At 28.7% G+C, this 25,000-nt stretch overlaps 1 protein-coding gene across 2 annotated transcripts in view; it reads left to right on the top strand.

Annotated features, from left to right (window-relative positions):
- Positions 1 to 25,000, top strand: part of LOC101239195 (leucine-rich repeat serine/threonine-protein kinase 2) — a 142,771-nt gene that overhangs the window by 53,995 nt on the left and 63,776 nt on the right. For both annotated transcript variants that reach the window (XM_065803102.1, XM_065803103.1), the window contains one exon: positions 12,415 to 12,604. In XM_065803102.1, the coding sequence (XP_065659174.1) occupies positions 12,415 to 12,604 (190 nt within the window). The remainder of the gene's footprint in view (positions 1 to 12,414; positions 12,605 to 25,000) is intronic.

Raw genomic sequence — 25,000 nt, 5'->3', positions numbered from 1 at the left:
TGATAAGATTTTCGTTCAATTTAAGTTTAAAAGATGTATTGTGTGTAGAAGGTCTAATATTAATGATTTCTTTTATTCCCTTCCAGGTGTTTTTAACACTATTCAGATTACTATTAAAATACGTAATATAGTATGTTTTTTTGCTAAATTTTAATAAATTGGAAATTTTGTTTCTATAAAATTTAAATTTTGTAAATAATTCATTTTTCTTATAAATATTTTTTGATTTTATAAACTTTTTATAAAGTTTGTTTTTAACTGAGATAGATTTAAGTATTCCATACGTTATCCAAGGTTTTGATTTTAGTTTAATTTGTTGGTTGGTTAGTATTTTGTAAGGAGCATGTCGGTCTAAGATTTCATCAAATGTTTTTAAAATAAAAACCATAGACTTATTAACATCATCATCTTTTTTAATAGAGAGTTCCCAGTTGATATTAGAAATTTCTTCAATAAATAAACTTTTATTAAATTTTTTGAAGCATCCTCTGTAAGTTTTTACTTTTTTGGGGTGTTTGGGTATGCCAGGAATGCAAATAAATTGTGCCATGTGGTCTGAAATTGAAATCGTAAGGTTACCTGAGTATTGATCAGTTGAATGAAAGTTTGTGAATATGTTGTCAATCAGCGTTTTAGATGTAGCCGTTATGCGTGATGGTAAAATTATAGAAGGGCTTAGTGAGTAAGAAGTTAAAGAATCAAGATATGTAGAAACAGGGTTAGATTCATTGTGACTTAATAGATCCATATTAAAATCACCCATTAGAAAGATCTTTTTTTTTTCGTTACTTAGCTTTTCAAGTAGAGGAGTTAAGTGGGAAGAAGTAAACTCATGTTGATTCATTGAGGGATGACGATAAATGCAGCCAATTATTATGTTTGATTCACAAGGTTTTTCGATTTCAACAAAAATAGACTCTAAATATTTAGATGAGTAAATCATAAGATCATTACGAACTACGTAGTTTAAATTTGAGCGTAAGTATAAAAGTGCTCCTCCTTTTTTAGCCTCAGTAGGACAATGCTCAATATTAAACCCGTTTATGTATATATCAGTTATATTTGTATCGTTTATATATAAATTAGATTCTGTAATACCTATTGCTAAGGGAAAATTATTAAGAGAGCTGATAAGACTACAGAGTTCGTCAATGTGGAATGGTAGAGAAGCGATGTTAAGATGAATATATAGTTCCGAATTGGGGAGCATAGTTTTATTGAGATCAATAACGTCATAGTATTTGCAATTAACAGAACTGGGAAATTTATTTAGATCTTTAAAGATCTTTTTATGATTACTTGGAGTCTCAAAAGAGTTTAATGAACTAGTAGGTATATTCTTACATAATAATGTTGATTTAAGCTCCAAGTTGGAAATCGAGCTGAACGCCATACTCTTAGATAAACAACTATGACAATAAAAATCTGACGAGTCATTTGAAAGAAGATTATAAGAGTACGCATTAATATGAGTACACTTTGCATGGACCCATGAGTTACACAGATCACATTGGATGGCTCTTTGATTATCAGTTATATTTTTATGACAAGTATTGCAGAGAGATTTGAATGCCATAATCTTTAGAAAAAATATTTTTATGTATATGCAGTATTAACTAATTAAAGTGACTAAAGTGTAAAATAGAGGTTTAAAAAATAAATGCAAAGTAAAAGACTAAATTTAATAATTTAAAACTTGGGTAACCGTTAGCGTGAGTAATCGAAAATAATTTTTAAAACAATACAAAAAAATAAGAACAATGATAGAAAAAAAGAATCACATTAAAGGTAATTAAAAGCTAACTTTTATAAAATTAAGCAATCAAAATAAATTAAAATTAGACAAACCACGAACTAATGTTAAAAGTAACTATGACAACAATAAATATCGAATATAAAAAAACTAATACTATAATAATATCTAGTATATTAATAATATAAACTAATAATAATATAACTACTGTTAACTGTTACTAATAATAATATTATCAACAAAGATACTAGAACAATAACAAATAAAAATAAGTCAATAATAAATAAGTTTATAAAAATATAATATTAAAAATAAATGTAATATATTAAATAACTAGGTATCAAACGAGGACTAATAATAAATACAATTAACTATGAATAAATAAAATAATGTGAGAAAATAAATAATAACATAATGACTGAAAAATAATATCTAATGAATTATAATCATGATTACAAGTTATATCGTAAAGAAAAAAGAAAATTATCTAAAACAAAAAATAAAGAAATAATAAAAAATAAAAAATCTTTTAACACTACTTTTTCTTCTTTCTTTTTTAATTGATTATTAAATTCTTCTTATCTTTTTCTTCTTTTTATTTGTTTACTTTACTTTTCGTTCTTTTGTTTACCTTTTTTTTCCTTCTTTTTTTTTTTTTTTTTCTTTTCTTATTTAAGTTTATAAAGTGTTAAAAAATTCGAAGTTCTTTTTTATTTTTTTATATATTTTTTTTCTTTTCCTTTTTGAATGCTTTTTGGTGTGTGTTTGCTTCAAGTTAATTTATATGATCGTTGATAAGTTATTTGTGCTTATAAAATAAATAATTAATATTTTTATATATAGATTTTTTTTTTTCAATATTCTTTATATTTATCTTTAATTTTCTCTTTTGCCGTTATAAAAACGCATCCGCCATTTGCGAAGACCTTGCAAGATCCAATTATACACAGTAAGTTCTTTGTCTAATGAGTGAACTTGTTTTCCTAAGATGACCACAATATTTTTTCTGTCTTCTTTCCTATAGTAATCAAATTTCTTCTTAAAAGTCTACAAACGAAAATAAACAGAGTACTTTTTTAATATGGTCAGAAACTTATTATTTGAATATAATTACCTGCTTATAGGGTATGCAAATTTTGACGAAAATAAAAAAATTTGAATTCGGAATTCAAAATTAAGTTATTATGTCTATAAAAATAATAAAATTAACTTATTTGAGATAATTCATTGTTACTTATTGCATAAAAAATACTTTCTTTAAAAATGAAAATGAAACATGAAATTATTCCAAATTCAATTAGTACAGAAACATTCTAATATGGTATATCATTTAATAATAAAAAATATATAAATATTGTTTTATTTGTCAAAAATATGCCTTGAGGAAGCAAAGATCACTTAAAGCTGCATCTCCGAGTCTCCTTCAAACTTTTGTACAAAAGTTGCCAGCAATTGAGAAGGTTCGCTTAGACTCCACTCTTGACTAGTGGAATCAAAATCAAATATGAGAAGACGGACTTTAATATTTTGCCACGAATGCCATTCTTTTTAAAGAATATTATTTCAGATTTAGTTTTTGAAATTAAGCTCCTACTTATTATTTGTTGAGTTGAGTTGGACATTATGTTGGACAAAAAATTTAATTGAATTTTGTTCCCCAACTTTTGTATTAATGTTAAGAGCTTAGTTTGTTCTTCCAACATCACTTCTATCACATCGTCAGCTTCTGGCTGCTTGCCTGAGGAAGTTTCCATATCGGTGTTAAATATCTTAATGCAAAGTTTTCAATAACTTTGGCTATTGTTTTTTTTAATGGTCTAGTGAAAGATGCGTGAATCTCACTTTTTCCGCCATTGTATAAATAAACGTTTTTGATGAGAAAACTAAATCCAAATTCTTCAGTCTCAACAACCTCAGCTTTATTATATGTTTGTTCAATCAAGCCAAAATTTTTATCTTCAATGTATTCCTCATCTGATTCATCAAAGTCACTTACTTGATCTTCTGCACTAACATTTTCTGTATTTGTGTGAGCCACCAATTCAGTTGTATTCGAGTTATTATACAGAACATCAATTACGGCTAAATGTGTAGCATGTGCGAAGCACAACTGCTGATTACATGTTAAAAGCTGCCCAACTTTTTGCATCTCAGCTGCCCCATTAGTTGTTATAGACATAATATCTTTATTGATATTTAGATTGCTGTCTTGCAATGTGATTTTCAGAGCTGTAAGGCATTTCTCTGCACGGAATCATTCTTCAACAGGTACTTAACCTAAATTCCAAAATTGTTTCTTGCCATGGACATTCACATTTAAATAATATCAGTTTCTTGATGTCCATTCATCTAGAGGTAAGCAAAATCTTGTTCCATCTTCTTTTAAATTTATAAAATCTTGCATTATTTTAGCCTGCATTTTTTGTGTGTATTCTAAAACCATTTCACGAACCGAGTTAGCTGATTTTGGTAATACATAATCTTGAGAGCCTCTAGCAACAATCATATTTCTATAATTGATAAACGTTTAGAAAACTTTAAATGGCATATTATCTAAGGCACACATTCGTGATACGATTGCAGAAAGTGATTCATTTTTTTGTTAAATAAATAGTTTGTAATCATCATTTTTGATGCGCTGTTTTCTGGACCTTCATCTTGCACGACATCCTGTTTTAGTACATTAATATTGTGTATTGTTCATAAATGTGTGTGCTGAGGTGTTGTTGTTGAACCAGCAGTTTTTACTATTTCATAAGATATTTTACTTGTTGCTGTTAGTTTTTTGATCCTTTTTTGCTAATTTGTTTTATTTTTATTTCCATTAAAATATTTTGTTTCCATTTATTATGATATCAAATTTATTTGCACTATTTTCTTTCTGATTTGGAATAAAATATAAAAATTGTTATTTTGGTTTTAAGACTTAATCAGTAAAACTTGTATCATAACTTTTTAAATTTACTTATCTTATATCTATAGCACTAATTTTAATTTTGTTAAAATAAATCAAATATAAGCTAGACTTTTATTGAGAGTACTTATTGTTATTTTTATTTGTTTTTTACATGTTTTATAAACGATTATATATAAAAGCATTGATCTGCATAAAAATTAATTGCAAAAAGGAAAACTTAAACATAAGGTTTATAACTCAAGTTAAAGTTATTTGAAAGAGCTTTTTTGTTTGACATCGTTTATTAAAAGGTTGGCGGAAAAGTTCTCGTGCATTTTTGTTCATAAGGCTAACTTATTAATTTATGCATAAAATTTATTCAAACAAAAAACAAAAAGCAGCTAGCAGGGCTCGAATTAAGCGTATCGCGATCGCGAAGCGCTATTACTTTTCGCACCTTAGCGATTAGTTTTTTCTTAAAATTTGTTTTTTTGCGATCTTTCTTTTATTCGTGATTATTCTTTTTTTATTTTAGAAGATTGATTCTCTATTTGCGAATATTTAGTGTTCTTTTACAGTATAAAACTGCAGTGACTTCTGTAACGATAATTTTTTTTTTAAAGCGGAGCATAAAGTAAAAGAAAGAAAAATAAAAAAAAATCAATTAGCAAAAATGTTCAAATGCAGGAAAAAGACCGATTGTTTAAGGAAGAAAAAATTTATAAAAAACAAACGATTAAATACCTATTCGAATCAAGAAATAAATGATTTTGATCGAAAAAATAAATAAAGTTAATTGATTGAAAAGTCACTTTCTTAACTCGAATTCTTAAGGGCTTTATTCCGATTTATCTCATTCATTATGAACATATTTAATGATATTTTTATAAGTTTATTTTGCGAAGAGTAGTGGAAGGCAATATAGACTCTAAATAGTTATTAAAAAAAAACTTTAATGTTTGTTAGTACACTTGCTAATTTTAAATTAATAGCAATAAATGGATGCAAATTGGACCACAGATGCAGATTATCTACAGTTAAAAAGTGGGAAAAACATTTTAATTGCGAGTTAGAATATGATTTAAATGGAAATGAACTTATAAGATTAAGATGCAGTTTATGTAAACAATTTGAAAAACGGATAAGTCAAACAAAATTGTTTTCCATGACCTGGATCAAACCAGGAACAATATCAATAAAAAAAGATTCACTGGCATCGCTCTTAAGCAGTGCGCAACATAAAGAGGCCACGCGAGTTCATCAACAAACAACATTAGGTTCAGTTTCATTATCTAACCATGTTATTCATAATACTCCTATTGGGCGTGGTTTACGTAAAATGGTCGTAAAAGACGCAGACTCGTTATGGAAAAAGTTTAATATTGTGTATTACTTGGCAAAACTTAAATCAAAAATCAAAAAAAGTATTAGATTGTAAAAGATATCATTTAGACACATTTTTTCTTTCGCTTTATTTTATTGAATGAAAAATGTGAACGCTAACTTTTATTAAAAAATACCTTGAATGGAGAAGCAATAGATAGAAATATCATGGGAATTTGATAAGGTTACTTAGATAAGAAAACTTACTTAATAAGAATTTAATTATCATTCTTGTTTGTGATTGTGCGGGTTTTCGTGAAAAGGTTAAGTTTTAACATTTTATCACGATAATGTTTTCATCATTTTTAATAGTTTTTTATTACTGTTTCAAATTTATAGATTGTTTTGTTAGAGTTTTAAATAATTTTTTTTTATTGTTAAAAATTTATAGAAAATTAAATATTCTAGTTGTTTTAAACAGTTTAAAATATGTAAATAAAATAGAAAATTAAACAATTAATTAAAAGAAGATTATATCAAGTTCATTGATTTTACAAAAATACAGGCATTAGATTTAATGCAATATAATAATAGTAATAATGTAAATTGTAACCAAAGCTTCTTTACAACCGCTGAACGTAAATGTTATGACATCTTATGCAAAAATGAGCCTTATTATATATGTTATTATAAATAAGTTAAAATAAATAATGCCCCCTCCCCTCCGGCTGGAGTGGAGATGGGGTTATGAGCAACAAAAAAATCGCGATTAGATTTTTTTACATTAATTCGAGCCCTGAGCTAGTAGTCAAAGTAGTCGCCTTTCGAATCAAATGCATAAAATTTATTCAAACAAAAAACAAAAAGCAACATGTAGTTGAAGTAGTCGCCTTCCGAATTGATGCAATTCAACAACGTATCCGGCAACATGTAGATTCCAGAACGGTTAAACTCTCGGCGCTTTGAATCAAAGAAATTTTGTAGATTTTCATTAATTTCATCTAAATTTCGAAACTTCTTGCCTCTCAAAAAATGCTCCATTGATCGGAATAAGTGATAGTCACTAGGTGCCAAGTCCGGACTGTACGGCGGGTGCTCCAAAACCTCCCAACCGACGTCTTCCAACCAATTCTTTATGATCTGTGCTGTGTGAGGCTTTGCATTGTTGTGCAAAAAAATAACCGGAATTCGACAATTTTGCAACTTCTGCTTGAATCGATCCAAGATCTGGCAATAGAGAGCGGCCGTCATTGATTGCCCCTTCTCAAGCAACTCCCAGTGAACGATGCCTCGACGATGCCAAAAAGTGATCAGCATTCGCTTCTCTTTTCGAAAATCCTTGACTGGAGTGGAGGAAGACGGTTGACTCGGTGATTGCCATTCATTGCCCCCGTGTGGATTGTCAAAGGCCACCCATTTCTCATCACAAGTCATAATTTGTTCCAAGTCCAGCTATTCATTGGTGTAACATTCAAACAATCGATTGCAAGCATCGAAGCGTTTCTTCTTTTGAGCATCAGTCAACTCGTACAGAACCCACTTGGACTTCAAGCATTTCTTTCTGGCCTTGTGCAAAATATCCTCAATTGTTGAGTGTGACAATTAAACTCGTCGGCCAACATTCGGCAACTCATTGACGGATCTTCTTCAATGCTGTTGATGACTGCTTGGCGATTGACTTCGTTTTGATGCCCAGACCTTGGCATGTCGGTTAATTGGTCTCCTTCTTCATGGAATATCTTGAATTAGTCTTGTGCTGTACGAATCAGCATTTTTCCATCTCCATAGGCCTCACAAATGTTTTGGGCAGCTTCAGAAGCGTTCAAAATCAATTTGAATTGAAAATTGAGCAGCAAACGTTTTTCTTCTTGACTAAGTTCCATCTCAAGGCAACTAAAGACAAATTATATATCAATAGATGCGCAAGAAATAGAGCTATCAGATGGTTAAAAAAAAAATCAAAAAGTATGTCAAGAAAAAAGTTACAGGCCGATATGCGAGAACTTTTCCGCCAATCTAATAACTAAAAAAGCGTTTATCTCATCAGTATTTATTTTTAAAAAAATCAAAGATCTTACCTTCTAGAAAAAGAAATGGCGTTAAAAATCATTTATTAAAAAGTTTTTTGCTAATGCGTTGATAAATATTTTTTTTTGGAACATTTAAATAATGAAACTTATCTTTTAAGGATTATTTAAGATATGTAAACACTCAGCACTTAGAGATCGCTTTAATTATTTTAACAATTTCACCTAAAAATCTAGTTTAATTTAATTTATAAACTCTATTTAAGTAAGCATTAAAATTCTTTTCTTTTATTTAGAAGAAAAAGAAAGAAGCCTGCCGAATATTTTCTTTTCACGCACATGAGATATTCTTAAATTCACAAAAAGCGTTTTGATTCCTGGATTTTACCGGAAATGTTTTCAAAATATTTTTCCAGATAATATTTTAAAGTATTTTTCTGGATATTTTAAATATGACCAGGATAATTTATGATATTTACTAAGTCTTCAATTTTTGATAATTTCTATCTAAGCCTTCTTGAAGGAACCGTTTTTAGGGCTTTTAAAACATATATTAATGAAGGAACCAAAAGTAACAATAATTATAAATGGATAGCAATTTAACAGAAACCATAACTTTAACAAAAACTGTTGATTTCTCAAATAATAAAGTTAAAAATGCTGAATGTCTGAGTTTAAATTGAAACAAAATTTTGAAGCCAATGATTCAAAATTTAACTGAATAAATAAAACATAAACAAAATTGCAATTTTAAGAAAAAGAAACTTCTAATCAAAAAAAAATCTAAAGAAAATCTAAATATTGTTATAAATATTGTTATAAATGAATAAAAACTATTTTAATGATTAACAATCGTGCAGATTTTTTTATTCTAAACTTTGTCTTTTCAAATTGCTTTTTCTAGAAATCCACAAGCATCATCATTTTTGTTAAAAAATTACTATAGTTTTGTTAGCGATAAAAATGGCATCAAATAAATATCTAGCAAATGAATATCTAGCAATTGAATATCTAGCAAATGAATATCAAGCAATTGATTATCTAGCAAATGATCATCTAGCAATTGAATATCTAGCAATTGGATATCTAATAATTGGATATCTAGCAATTGAATATCTAGCAAATGAATATCTAGCGAATGAATATCTAGCGAATGAATATCTAGCAAATGATGTATTTATATATTAAGTTACATAGATATAACTTAATATATAAATTAAATGTATTTATATATTAAGTTATATCTATGTAACTTATATATATAACTTATACAGATTTAGATTTAATCTTTGTCTTATCTTTTTTTCTGAAAAAGATTTTGGAAGCTTTAATTGCTCATCATCAGATGTAACAGTAATCATCAACAGATTACTGTTACATCTGTTAAAATAACTTAAACAGTAGTCAACTGGTGACTGGTAAAAACAATTAGTATAACACGTGTTAATATTACTCACCTGTCAATGTAACCTAACATTACCTTATATACACACTAAATCTAGGATCTCATGAACATTATCATGAACATTATCATTATTCATGATAATGTTCATGATAATGTTAATAACAATGTTCATAATAATGTTCATGATAATGTTCTTGATAAATAAAAATATGTTCATGATAATGTTCATGATAGTGAAACAAATTAGTTGCCTTGTATTGTGTATTTTTAATCATTTTAATCAATTTTATTATCAGAATTGATAATTTTATCATCAGAATTTTAATGTTTAAAATTTTTTATAATAAAATTTATAATTTTATATTTAGATATTTATACTTATTTTAGGATGTATGATACAGATACATAATAATTTTAAAATTTCATTTTGTTATGTGTTTAAAAAATTTCATTTATTATATATGCTTAAAAATTTCATTTATTATACATGTTTAAAAATTTCATTTATTATATGTAATTTTTATTTGTTGAAGATGCACAGTTCAGTTGCATAATTATACGCTTCACTTATTTGGAAAATTTGGTTGTTTAAATGCAGTAGCGGTATAGTTGTAGAGAGCTCACTTTTGTATCTCATAGTTAAAGAGTTAAGACAGGGTTTTAGTAATAACAAAAAAAAGTTATTCTCCTTAATTGTAGTGGCCCACTTGGCTCTGATAAATTATAATGGTCTCCTTGAACCTGATGAATTTTAGTGGCCCCCTTGGTCCTGATGAGAAAAATTACTTTACCTCCTTAAATCTTTTTTTTTTTGGTGTTGTTTTTCATTCTATTAAGTTTAGATTTAATGAAATCTATTTATAAAATTTTAACTTTATTCTGCATACCTTTAGGTTATATTATTTGTTTGATAAGTGTATAATAAATTGTATTTGTAATAATTGGCTCAGACTGCTCTCACAATTGAATCTGAGAATGTTTCTGTTGCTTAGTTACAAGTACCTAGTTTGTTACTTCTATATCTTTAGTTTAACATTTTTTTTTTTTTAAATGACATAATAGTTAAAAAAAAAACTTATTAAACTAAATTAATGTTTTTCTTTTTTTAATATCATTTGTAAGCAATGACAAAGTGTTTGCTTACCCAATTAGAATTGGATGTAATCATATGGTGAAAAATTACAAAGGTGTCGATTATATATTATTGAACATATTTTGCAATAATAAAAATCGTAAAGTTAATTGGGAGGACTTCCGCTTTGTTTTCTTCATAAAGATTGGTTTAATGGTTTAATAGGCTTTAAATATATTATCCTTTCTTGTAATCAAATTAAAAGCATGCCAACTGATTTATTGAGTTCTCTTGAAGCTGTTGAAAGGTTAAATCTTAGTTTCAATAATTTACTAGAGGTTTCCTCAGAATTGTTTAGGCTTCCCAAACTTTACGATCTTAAATCTTTCATCAAATCAATTGAGACACCCGCCTAATTTTAAAGAATGGTCACCATTGCTTACAATTTTATCTCTTGAAAAAAATTTATTGGAAACTTTCCCATTGCATGTAGAAGATCTTAAATTAAAACACTTATATTTATCAGATAATAGATTAATATGTGTTCCTGAAAGTATATGTAACCTGAAATGTTTAGAAACTCTTGATATTAGTCGAAATTTTGATATGAACACCTTACCACAAACCATAGGAAACTTATCAAAACTTACTCAATTATCTCTGAATGACTTAGAGGTAAAGAATAGACATAGAAATGATCAATGTGGAATAGAAAAGTATAGAAATGGTCTGTTTGGTAAAAACCCATTTTTTATGGGTCCAGAAAGCTAAGGTGACATCTTCAATAGTATGTGGAATAATAATATAAGCATTAATACAGTATATATATTATTATACTATTTATTTTTGTTATAATAAATAGTATTATACCCTGTATGATGCTTTAATGCTTATATTATATATATATTTATATATATACATACATACATACATACATACATACATACATACATACATACATATATATATATATATATGCGGTAGTGGTGTAGTGGTAAAGTGCTTGCTTCATAAGCGAGAGGTTCCGAGTTCGATCCCCACCACATCCCTGGTAGTACCGCGCTCAACTTGTTTCTCCGCGCAGCGGCCTTGTTCCACAAGGTTCGTGTTTCGGAGTTATAGAGTTGAGAGAGGGTTATAACGACTATTAAGTAGCCTCCTCTTCTGTAGTGGCCTTCTCGGCCTTGAGGAGGTGAATAACAAAAAAAAAAAAAAAAAAAAAAAATATATATATATATATATATATATATAAATATATATATATATATATATATATATATATATATATATATATATATATATATATATATATATATATATATATATACAACCTTCGGAATTAGGAAAAATGAGGTTGGCAATAAATTGCTGACCTCGAACTGTTAGAGGTTGGCATAAGGTCGGCAAAAAAAATTGATACAAAGGGGTTACCATAAAACATAGAAATGAGGTCGGCAATTTTTTGCCGACCTCAAACACTTAAAGTCGGCATTGCCGAATGCCGACCCTAATTCCGAGGGTTGTATATATATATACATATATATATATATATATACATATATATATATATATATATATATATATATATATATATATATATATATATATATATGCACAATAAGAGTTATGTTTAAATATAAATATATATATATATATATTTATATATATATATATATTATATATAAACAATGCATTGGCATTTGAGTCATGTAGTAAAAATAATAATAATGATAAGCTGCCATCAGAAAATATCAATATAACAACTAAATTAAATAAAAGTGCTAAATTTTGCACAAAGTAAAAACATTTTTTTCCTTCTTTTCATTTTTTCACTAATGTTTACTAATATTATGTATGTTGATAAATATATTGTTGAATACAATAAATCCTATGTTTTTAGTTCTAATTAAAAAAGATACTGCTTTTTTCTATTTCTAGATTAAAGATCTTCCTTCTCAATACAAAACTACAAAAGATATTTTGAATCATTTAAAAGGAAAATTAAGACACTCAAAACCTTATTATAAAATGAAACTAATGATTATTGGGTTACCACAACAAGGAAAGACAACTCTGCTTAAAAGACTTAAAGATGACACTAATTATAATTTGGATCAAGCAACACATGGTATGTTGAGTATTTTTTTTCTAATTAAATTTACCTCCTAAGGCTTTGGGTGCAGAAGCGAAAGGTTAAGGGAACATTGTATCCACTTCAGTGAATGCAATTTAATTGTAATATGATTAATAATCTTTGTAAGTTTTTTAATTTGTACTTCGTTATTTGTTGTTTGTAATTTGTAATTTGTAAAAATATTATACTTGTATCCGATTGTGATAAAACTGCTTATATAATTTAAAAAAAGAAAAATTTGGAACATGATATAAGTTTTTCACAATTTCCTCTTATAAGCTCAGTAGTTGTTTGAATGATTTAGTTGGACTAAATTTATATAAGATTCTAAATTTATTTGGATTTAAATTTTGTAATTTAGTAGTTATTCTCTGTAACCTAATCTTTTTGATTTAAGGTTATTTAATAGTTTTAAAGTAGTTTTAAAAGTAGGTTTAAAGTAGCTTTACAGTGCCATTGTTGTGCAGTGGCCTTTAAGAGTGCAGAGAGAGAGGAGAGAGTTTTGAATAGAATATTTATTTATTAACATGTGTTATTATTTGACTTTTGATAGCTAACTTAATACAAACACAAATACTAAAACCTGTTTTAAAAATAAAACTTGTGTTTCACTTTGATTTAGAGATTTATTGCTAAAATTATTTTTTTATTTCATAATTTGAAAAGAAAGTTTATTCAAAATAAAATAAAGTTTTATCAAAATGTTGACATTAAAGGAGGATTAAATAGAAAACATTTATTAGTTTGATTAATGTGGTAGTAGTGTAGTGATAGAGGGCTTGCTTCAAAAGCAAGAGTTTGATCCCCACCAGATCCTGGTTGTACCACGCACAACTTATTTCTCCTCGCAGCAGCCTTGTTTGTCAAAGTTCGTGTTTTGGAGTTGAGAGAGGATTGTAATCACAATTAAAAGTAGCCTTCTCGACTGTAGTGGCTTTTTTGGCCTTGGGAAGTAAATAAACATTAAAAAAAAATTGTTTGATTAAATCTGTTGACCAACTTGCCCCCCACCCTACTTTATAATCTATTAGGCTAGCATAGATGTAAGCCTGTTTATATTGTTTCATGCGCAGGATGATGAATGGTGGATTTTCTTAGCCAATCTCATGGGGTTTTGCTTGAGTTTCATTGATAGTAACTATGCAACTCTTTCTATTATGTCCTAATGTTCTTAAACTCAGTTTAATAGTTCTGAGGCCTGCTGGTAGTAAGTTTTCCCAAGCACTAAAGTAGTTCTCAGTGAGACTGATTCCATCAACAGTTGTAAAATATCAGAGTGTTTACAGTGCTGTGTTGCACATGGGTGGTGTCCCTGTTTGTGTTTTGTCAAGGCCTTATTAGGAGCATTTAGTTACGACTTTAATTTAATTAACAAGATTAAGACAAATGAATAGCTCATTGCGAGCTTCAATTATGCTCTAATCATAATTGAGTAAAAGTTCTCTTTAACTTAAAACATGACTAAAATACCTCAAAATATTAAACACAAAAAACCATCACCACCAGTTAACTGTTTCAATCTATTTTTTATAAATGTTTGTGGTCTTCATTTAAATCTTATCTCTTATCATTTAAATCTCATCATTTAAATCTTATCTCTTGCAAAATTAAACAAATTTACTTGCTCTTTTAGATTTGAGATTTACTTGCTCTTTGAGACTAATTCTGAGGGCTAATATATATATATATACATATATGTATATATATATATATATATATATATATATATATATATATATATATATATATATATATATATATATATATATATATATATATATACATATATATATATATATATATATATATATATATATATATATATATATATATACATATATATATATGTATATATATATGTACATATATATATACATATATATATATATATATATATATATATATATATATATATATGTATGTATATATATATATATATATATATATATATATATATATATATATATATATATATATATATGTATATATATATATATATATATATATATATATATATATATATATATATATATATATTAGGGGTGTCCACTATGTAAAAAGTTTTCAAAACCACCCAAATTGAATTTTTTCCCATTCTAGTGTTTGTGTACAGTGTAAAAAAAAGTCTTACTAAATTTTAATGACTGTTCTAGAGTCCCCCAAAGCCCCTAAAGATAAGCCTCAATTTCCTGTTTAACCCATTAGTGCCTGAGTTTTTTGATATATTTTACGATTTATAGAGATGGCACAAATGGGTTAAAACTGTAGCACATTTTTGCATTAATTACAAATTTCATAAACAAGCAAATTAATATTATGATATTGACACAATTTAATATGTAATATTAACTGTTATAATTATTTTGCTGTTTCATGTTTTAGTTAAATAAATTAAAACTGAAATGTTGACAAGAAGTGATAAAGTTGTAGAAACTGAACTCAAGTCTTTGCCAACCACTTCCAGTTGTTTGTCAGACACAACCGACCAGCCTTCACCGTTGTCATCATCATCAACAGCAAGGCCTGTTACTTGTGCCTCTACTAAGTTTTGGTTAATTGGACACCCATCACCATCAATAACTGGTTCCAAACTACCCGATTGCAAACAGGTTTTGAAATTTTTTCTTTTTTTACGACACGATGAAGAAAATGTCCAAAATTATGTAACAAATCAAGAAATTGGCTATATAGTAATCAACGCTGTTGTAACTTTCTGGAACATGGCACGCATCAAGACAAAGACAAGACAAAATTCACAACACAAGAGACACATAAGATCTAACACAAAAGTGTTAGATCTTATGTGTCTCTGGAATGAGTGGAACCGCTTGTTGAAGAACAAGAATCACGAAAGTGATGCTGGCGGAAAACGTGTTAACTTCTTGGCCAAGTTGGATAGTCTTTTTGATATTGGATCACCTGATGCCATACAGGAAATCATGAAATCCAGGCTACTGACTGTCCAAAAGAAAGATGATAATGTTGCATTCTATTTAGATAAAAAAAAAGACAGAAAGGCTGCCATGGACGGGCATGACAAAATCTTTGAGATTAAAGCAAAAATGAAAGAAGTCAGATATAATCGGAAAATCATACCTAGAGATGTAGAAAAAGAAAGAGTAGAAAAAGAAGGTAGACAGGATGATCAGGATGATGAGGGCATGGAAGTTAATGACAAAGAACAGAATATTAATGAAAATATTGCTATTGCTGAAGTAGATATCGGTTTTGGGTGGGACTTGAATTATGAACCTCCAATGAATAGACAATCAGAATTTGTTACTCTTTACCTCCCCAAAAGAATTATGCAATGCGAGGAAATCACTTCTGCAGCAGACAGGCTGAAATTATGTGATAATAAAACAACTATGATTGTGTCTGCTGTAATTAAAAGTGCTGGTGGAAACTTGGACAATTTTGATATCTCCAGATTGACATCTCGTTGAAGTAGAATGTTAAATTGACAGAGGATTGCTGAGAGTGTTATAGATAATGTGAAGCTCAACCCACCCCAGTTTGGTGCCCTTCACTGGGATGAAAAATTGCTAAAAGACATACTAGTCGTGCAACATGAACAGTTAGCTGTGCTTGTGTTGGGTGCTCCAGAATACAGTGAGGGAAAATTGCTTGGTGTTCCCGTTCTTGTTGATTCAAAAGGAGAGACTCAAGCAAATGCAACATTAGATTTCCTAGAAGCTTGGGATATAAGCAACAATGTTGTGGCATTGGTATTTGATACCACTGCCAGTAATAGTGGCATCCATAATGGTGCTGCTAAATTGATTGGAGAAAACTTAGGTCAAAAACTTCTCTATCTTGCCTGTCGACATCACATTTTTGAAATCTTTGTCGGAGCAGTTTAGAAGAAATTATTTGGAAACATTTTTGGTCCAGAGAATAAATTCTTTGCTGAATTTAAAACTGCTTGTCCAGCATTGGATAAACAGTTGCCAATCGAAACTTTAGCTGTTGAAGGCACCTGGTTGCAAAACCTCAAAGAACAGACCATACAGAATTTGACACATCTACTTGCTAAGGAAGATGCTACATCTCCAAGAGATGACTATCGTGAATGTGCTGAGAACACACTGATCATCTTTGGGCAAACTCCACCGCGGGGTGTACACTTTCTTAAACCAGGAGCTATCCACCAAGCTCGGTGGATGGCATGTAACATTTATGTGAACAAAATGTTCATGTTTTCTAAACAATTGCCTCATGATCAGAGGATGACGACCAAACTTTTTAGAATGAACAGGTATCTTTTTTTTTTCCACACACCAGCTTGGACAAAAGCTGGCATTGGTGCTGATGCACTTATGAATGACCTGCAATTCATCCACAACATGATGGACTACAAAGAAATAGACAAGGAAGTTGCTGATGTCATTCTTTCTAAAATAACCAATCACCGATGGTATTTGACAGAAGACGTAGTTCCGTTTGCTTTCTTCAGCAAACATGTTAATTCCATTGTGAAAAAATATATGGCAGCTAAACTCTTAGAAATTCCAGTACCCGAAAATTTTCATCTTGGTAAGCCAGTTTTTTGTCAAATCACTTGTCAAACAGGTTTGTCAAATCTTCTGGGACCTGAATCTCACTCATTGTTCAGCATTCTTGGCATCAATACAGATTGGCTTGCTAAACCAATTGAACAGTGGACAAAGCTACCAGGATACAAAGAAGCTGAAAAATTTGTTCGTACGGTAAAAGTTGTAAATGATACCGCAGAAAGAGGAGTTAAACTGATTTCAGAATTTGCCACCATCATAACCAGTGATCCAGAATAAAGAGATTTTGGCAAAAAAACTCTTGGACAATCAAACAACATCAATATCATTCAGAAAGACAGTCTTTCTGAATGTTATTAATGTTGCTATGTAATGTTATTAATTGACAGTCAATTTTAGTTTTGGGGTTCCCGTCTGATACTTTGACTATAACTTTTAACCAAAAATGCAGAACTAGCTTGGTTAAACTGGATAATTTAACATATATTATGCAAGCTGCTTTTGTTTGGCTTGATTTCTGTGATTTAATTTCTAAATACTTGAAAAATGAGATTCACAATAGTTATTTCTCTGTGTTTTAACTAAAAAAAATACTGTTTTAAACAGGAAATTGGGGTTATAGTTATTAAAAATTGATAAAAAAAATTTTTACATTATACACAAACACTAGAATGGTAAAAAGTTCAAATTGGGTGGTTTAGAAAATTTTTTGCATAGTGGGCACCCCTAATATATATATATATCTAATATCATGGCTGTGAATTACGAAGAGTTTTATTATTGGAGTTTGGAGACTCCAAAAATAAAACTTCTCGGTATTGCACATGCATGTACAAAATATTCAATAAACCTTTTATTCATACTAAACCTGAAAGAACTTTTCATAAAATTTATCAAAAATAAATCTTTTAACTTATCGCGTAATATTTTTTGAAAAATTAGATTAGATAAGATTAAAATTTATTAGAACAGTGATACATGTTCTAAAGGACATGCAGGTCTGTAAAATATGAAGGACTCTGAAAATGTGCCCTACAATCGCATAATACATATGCAAGATAATTTAAAAAATATATATATATATTACAGTTATATATAAGACCATAGTTATAAAACAAAAACTAGTTAGCCTGAACAGTATTTTTCAAAGTCGATAGAATTAATTTTAATTTTGAAGTTCTTGATAGTTTTGGCGTTCACGACGTCAGACAGCAAGTTATTCCAAATATTACCAACTCTGAATGAGAAGGAGTATTTATGGACATCAAGTTTACATTTTAGTTTGCGTAATTTGAAATTATGTTATCAAGTTTATAGTTGTTAATTAAAAAGTAACATGTAATCAAGTCTTGCTTAAGTCGGTGAATTTCTAGTAGTTCCAAGCCAAGAATTCTAAGTCTATTTAAATATGAAAAGTTATTAGCCACTCACTTGGTAAAACGTCTTTGTATTCTTTCTACTGTATTGTTCATTTCAGTGGGGTTTGGCGACCAAACCAGAGAGCAATATTCTAAGGTCAATCTTATATAAGTAGTGTAGACTTTTACGATAACACGTGGATCACGACTTTTAAAACGCTTAAGGATTGAATATCCTCGAATGTTTGATGTGCAGACGATATTTGAAATATAATAACCTGGTCAACAAACTCAAGATCTTTTGGGTTTGTAGACCAAGTTAAATTATGATCTCCTAATCGATAGTTGTAATTTATATCTTAACAAACTTCTATGAAAGCTTCTACTTCAAGCACTTATTATTGGCTACTTTTATACTTGTTATATATATATATATATATATATATATATATATATATATATATATATATATATATATATATATATATATATATATATATATATATATATGTATAACAGGTTACGAATAAGTTTTTGAACTGGAATAAAAGCTTTACTATTGGAACAAAAGTTTCTATTTAAAACACAAAACTTAAAAATAATGATAAAAAAATATGTCTTTTCTTAGTATTTGAAGAAAAAAAAAAAGTTAGACACATGTCTTGTCTTTACCGTCTTGTCTTTACTTTGCAGCCAAAATATGGTTTTGTACAAACTCAATATTCATTTGATGAAGACAGTAGATAATTCTAGATTTCAACTCATCAAGATTCTTTGCTGACCAATTGCTTTCAAAAACTTTATTTTTTAAGTTTCCTCAAAAGTCTTCTATTAGCCAAGGTTTAGGGACATTTGCAGGGTTGATCGATCTTGGTATAAATATGAGTTTTTGCTCATTTAGGTAATTTACTAAAATTTTTTCATGATAAGCAGATGTTAAGTCTGACCAAAATATGTACTCTCCCACTATGTACTATAAATATATATATATATATATATATATATATATATATATATATATATATATATATATATATATATGTATATATACACATATACTCTCCTACTACTTAAAATTTACTTAAATTTAATTATGGTTTCCAGGTAGACTGTTTGGTTCACTGCCATTTCCGAAAAAATAAAAAACGGCTTTGATACACTTTTTGGTAAAATGCAACACTCCTTTCATGTTTCCAAAAAAAACAAAAACAAAAACACCATTTATTAAAAAAACTTTCTAGTCATAATTATTGTGATTTTTAAAAAATGATAAAACTTAATGTACTTCCACATTTTCTAAATTGTTTTAAATGCCATAAATATGTCATTTAATTGTTGATGTTTGTTTAAATGTTGTTATATGTATGTATATGTATGTATATGTATGTATATGTATGTATATATATATATATATATATGTATGTATATAAAGGGTGTTTTTTTTAGAGGTATAGAACTTTAAGTTGGCATTACTGTATTACTGTTCAAGATGGCGACCGATTTAACAGGTGACAAGTGATTTATTCTCAGTTTGGTTTGGAAATTCATCATGAATAGACTCACGCCTGAACAACGCTTGCAAATAGTTCAATTTTATTTCGAAAATAATGGTTCTGTGCATAATACGTATCGCGCACTACATCCATTTTATCCTCGACAAAATCATCCATCAGAGCAGTTAATTCGATTAACCATGGAACGTTTTCGCACCACGTTTACTCTTATTGATAACTCGCATCCCCAGAGACGCCGTACGGTGCGTACAGAAGAAGCTATTGCTACTGTAGAGCGTAGCAATGCGGAAAACCCGAATGAGTCTATCCGCCATCAAGCACAGGAATTGGATCTGTGTCCATCCACTGTATGGAAGATTTTGCGGAAGGATCTTGGTATGCGTGCTTACAAAATCCAACTGGTGCAAGAATTGAAGCCAAACGATCATCAAGCAAGGCGTAGATTCCTCGAATGGGCCCAAAACGAGATTGCTGTTGTTCCCGATTTTCATAAGCGAATTTTCTTTAGCAATGAAGCGCACTTCTGGTTGAATGGTTACGTCAACAAACAAAACTGCCGCATTTGGAGTGAAGATAATCCTCAAGTGTATGTCAAAACACTGTTACATCCATAAAAAATGACTGTTTGGTGCGCTTTATGGGCTGGTGGAATCATTGGTCCGTACTTCTTCAAAAATGATGATGGCCAGAACGTTACAGTCAATGGTGATAGGTATAGAGCCATGATTACAAACTTTTTCATTCCTGAATTGAACAACCATGATGTCCAGGAGCTGTGGTTTCAACAAGACGGTGCAACATGTCACACAGCTCGTGCCACAATCAATTTATTGAAAGACACGTTTGGTGACCGCCTAATTTCACGTTTTGGACCAGTGAATTGGCCTCCAAGATCTTGTGATTTAACACTGCTAGACTACTTCTGTGGGGCTATGTAAAGTCATTGGTCTATGCGGATAAGCCGCAAACGCTTGACCATTTGGAAGAAAACATTCACCGTGTTATTGCCGATATACGGCCACAAATGTTGGAAAAAGTCATCGAAAATTGGACGTCCAGATTGGACTACATCCGAGCCAGCCGTGGCGGTCATATGCCAGAAATTATATTTAAAATGTAATGCCACAAGATTATCTTTCTAATAAAAAAAAATTCTTGTCAATCGAATAATCCATAGTTGTTTTATTGCAATTTAAAGTTCTATACCTCTAAAAAAAACACCCTTTATATATATATATATATATATATATATATATATATATATATATATATATATATATATATATATATATATATATATATATATATATATATGTATATATATGTATATATATATATGGGCAATTCCACGGTGGAAAATGGAAAAGTAATCAAGTTTTATTTTCTTTTTCGTCAACTTTTAGCAAATGAATCTTGATATAGACACATGAAAGTTTATTTGAAATATACCTTGAATGCTAAAACTAATTTATTTTAGTCATTTTTATGCCTCCAAAAGTTACTTTTTTCTCATTGTGGCATGATAAAAAGGTATCATTGTAAAATTTTATTTTAACTATGAATTTATTTGCAAAATCGGAATAAATTTGGCCTGAAAATGGAGCTAACATGTTCAAATTGTTGTTGGTTCAAATTTAATACTTTATAAAATATATATATTTTAAGAAAATATTGAAAGATATATTGCAATTTTCAAAAAAAAAATGAGTAGCCTCCTCGACTGTAGTGGCCCCCCTCGGGCCTTGGGGAGGTGAATAATCTAAAAAAAAAAAAAAAAAAAAAAAAAAAAAAAAATAAAAATGTAATGTAAGTTAACAAAAACATGATGAAGTTTTGTTTTTTCTAAAATTTAGTTAAAAAACTTAAGTTTTTTAATAATATATGCCAAAGAATATTAAATGTTATGTTTTTACATTTAAAGTTTTGAATAATGATGCTAAGTTAAAGCACATTTTTATTTTAAATTTGTGTAACGTAAGTTAAAACTATACGCATTTACTAAAGTTCTGGCGCTTTTTCTTTAAGTTTTTGTTTACTAAGTGAATAACGTCATTAAGTAATTCACGTTGGTATGACAAGATTCTAACTGAAACTTTTTATATTAGGAGAATTTGGAAAAAAAAATTTTCTTAATTTTAATTAAAATTATTTGAAGAGCGTTATGTCAAAAGGAACGTAAGTCACATTTCACATGTTTTGAGAAAACTAAAAAAAATTAATTATCTATTTAAACTTTCAACAAATATTTTTTATTTTTGTTAGCAGTAGTTTAGTGTGATTTTAATAAAAATAATTTTACTATTAAAATTTTATCTTTTTTTTAAATATACTTATAACAGTTTAAAATGTGAGAGGTTTTTCAAAAAGGGCTTAAGTCCACATTATTTTAGAGAAAAAATAATTTTTGTGACTAATTATATTTCATGTGATTTACTGTTTGTGAATTATGTTTATTTAGATAGACTTATAAAAATGATGACACAAATTCCTAGAATCCTAAAATTTTGACCACCTCACCCTTGTTACACGGTAATAAAGGCGGTAATTCGGGATTTCATTTTTTTCTAATAATTTAAAATTCATATGTGCTCTATTTAAAAAAGTGAAAACATTGGAAATAAAGTGGATGTATAGTTTTTTGACCATGTTAACAGTCAGAATCGTGCCATTTACACTATAGAGTCCAAAAGCAACCAAAACTCAATTTCGGCAAAAATGGATCTATGTCCCTTTTGAAAAAACGCTCTTCATTTATTATTGCTTTTTTTTATTTGTTTATGCATTCTTATTTTATTTGACATATAAATACACATAAATAAAAATAAGAATTAAATAAATATTTGTATTTGGACATTAAAAAAAAAAGATTTATTTGCGACTCTCCTAATATAAAAATAATCAGTTAGAATCTTTTATTTTTTTGTTTTAAAAATACAAATCGTTGTAAATGCAATTATGGGTCATTCATAAAACTCATCATGCTATATTTGTCAATTCTTAACCTCTTTACTCCTGTCACAAACCATCACATATACTCTTTTATTAACCCTCTCCCACTTAAACTGTGATAACAGTTTTTTTGTCAATAATATTTTAAAAGATTTAAATGTAAAAACTTTGCAGAATTTTAAAAATTCGACCAAATTAAAATAAATATATAATACCCATAAACGTAAGGAGTGTAAGTAAAACAAACCAAAGATTTTGTTATTTATACAACTCAAATAAGTATTAATACAGTTGCAATACTAAAATAATTTTTTAAAGTTGCTCTTGGTCTTGCATAAAAACTGTTTTCGATTTGCTAACTATCATAAATGTTATGAAAAATCACTCAGGAAGAGTGCCACCAGTTTTTTTAAATTTCCTTTAATAACTATTTTTAATGAATGAGTTCAATGCTTTTGCAATTCTATTGTTATGTAACTCTAACTCTGAATAATAGATATAAAAAATTCATAAATAATATCGCTCGGTAACGTAAGTGATGTAATGTAAGATAAATATATAGTATCAAAAAAACAAGTTTACTTTCTTTAGCCGGTCACCTCTGATAAAATTTAGATATTTCTTAAATTGGCATAGAATTCTTAACATCTTGTGAAAGATGTGTTTTGAATACAAACTGCTTTACTGATTTGTAGAAATCTGAACTAAAAGTTGATGCAATTTTTTTACCTTGTTTTCTGTGTAACGTAAGTTACAACAATAATACAATAATAATAAAATAATAATAAGTTTTCTGTTTTCCTTGTTTTCTGTGTAACGCAAGTTACAACAATAATACAATAATAATAAAACAATAATAAGTTCGCCCTCTTTTGGTCAGACTTGAAACGTGTTAGCTTATTTTATTATTTAGACTAACAGCTTTCCTACAAAATAGCTAAAATTTTTGCACATATAACGTAAGTTAAAAATGGAAATGCCCATATAATAAGGCCTTGTTTTAACGTGTAAACTGGTGTGCCATTTATGTATGCCCTAAACCATTTAACAAAATCTGTTGTCCTTGTTGGACAGCACTTTTCTACATTTCCTGTAACTTCAGGGGTTCCTCAAGGTTCAATCCTTAGCCCTATACTCTTCTTAATTTACATTAACAATCTTCCAGATATAATCACATCTAAGGTGGCATTGTTTGCTGATGATACTACTATTTATTCTTGTCTTGATAAGAAGCCAATACTCTCTGATTGCTTGGAGTTATGATTTAAGTTTAAAAAGGATCTCACTTCTTCTACAGCAGAAGGCTCACAAAGTCTGGTAAACTTTAATTCAGATAAACCTAAATTTTTTTCAGCCAATCATTACTGCAATAATTTTGATCTTCCTATATTTAGAAATGGTGATGTACTCGGCAAGTCATCTACCCTTTATCTTCTAGGATTAACTCTTACTTCCAATATATCTTGGAAACCATATATCAAATCCATTAGAAAATTAGCGCTTGCTAAGGTTGCATCTCTTTATCGTGCTTGACACTTTCTTACTTTGGATTCTATTCTCTATCTCTATAAATCTCAAATTCGTCCTTGTATGGAATACTGTTGCCATATCTGGGGTGGATCTTCCAATGATGCCCTTTCTCTTTTAAACAAGGTGCAAAAAAGTATTTTAAACATAGTTTTACCTGCTCTTGCAGCTGACCTCCAACCATTATCACATCATCGTAACGTTGCTTCTTTTTCTCTTTTGTACAAATACTTTAAGGAGCACTGCTCTAAAGAGTTAGTATCTCTTGTGCCATCTACTAAATTTCATTCTCGTGTTTTTCATCATTCTATTAAGTCTCTTTTTACTGTGACTATTCCTAAGTGCTCTAAAAATTCTTATTTGTCTTGTTTTTTTCCTCAAAGATCAGTTCCTTGGAATTCCCTATCTTCATCTTGTTTTCCTGATTCATATATTTTGCAATATATTGTTTGTTATCTTGCTCTATAAATTTTATCTTTTCTATTCCAGTAATATCCAACTCTAATAATGGTTGCTTGCTGCCTTGTA

Source organism: Hydra vulgaris, chromosome 08, assembly GCF_038396675.1.
Source record: "Hydra vulgaris chromosome 08, alternate assembly HydraT2T_AEP".
NCBI classification, from domain to species: domain Eukaryota; kingdom Metazoa; phylum Cnidaria; class Hydrozoa; order Anthoathecata; family Hydridae; genus Hydra; species Hydra vulgaris.
The sequence above is the reverse complement of the archived record's forward strand: the minus strand, read 5'-3'. Positions and strand labels throughout refer to the sequence as shown.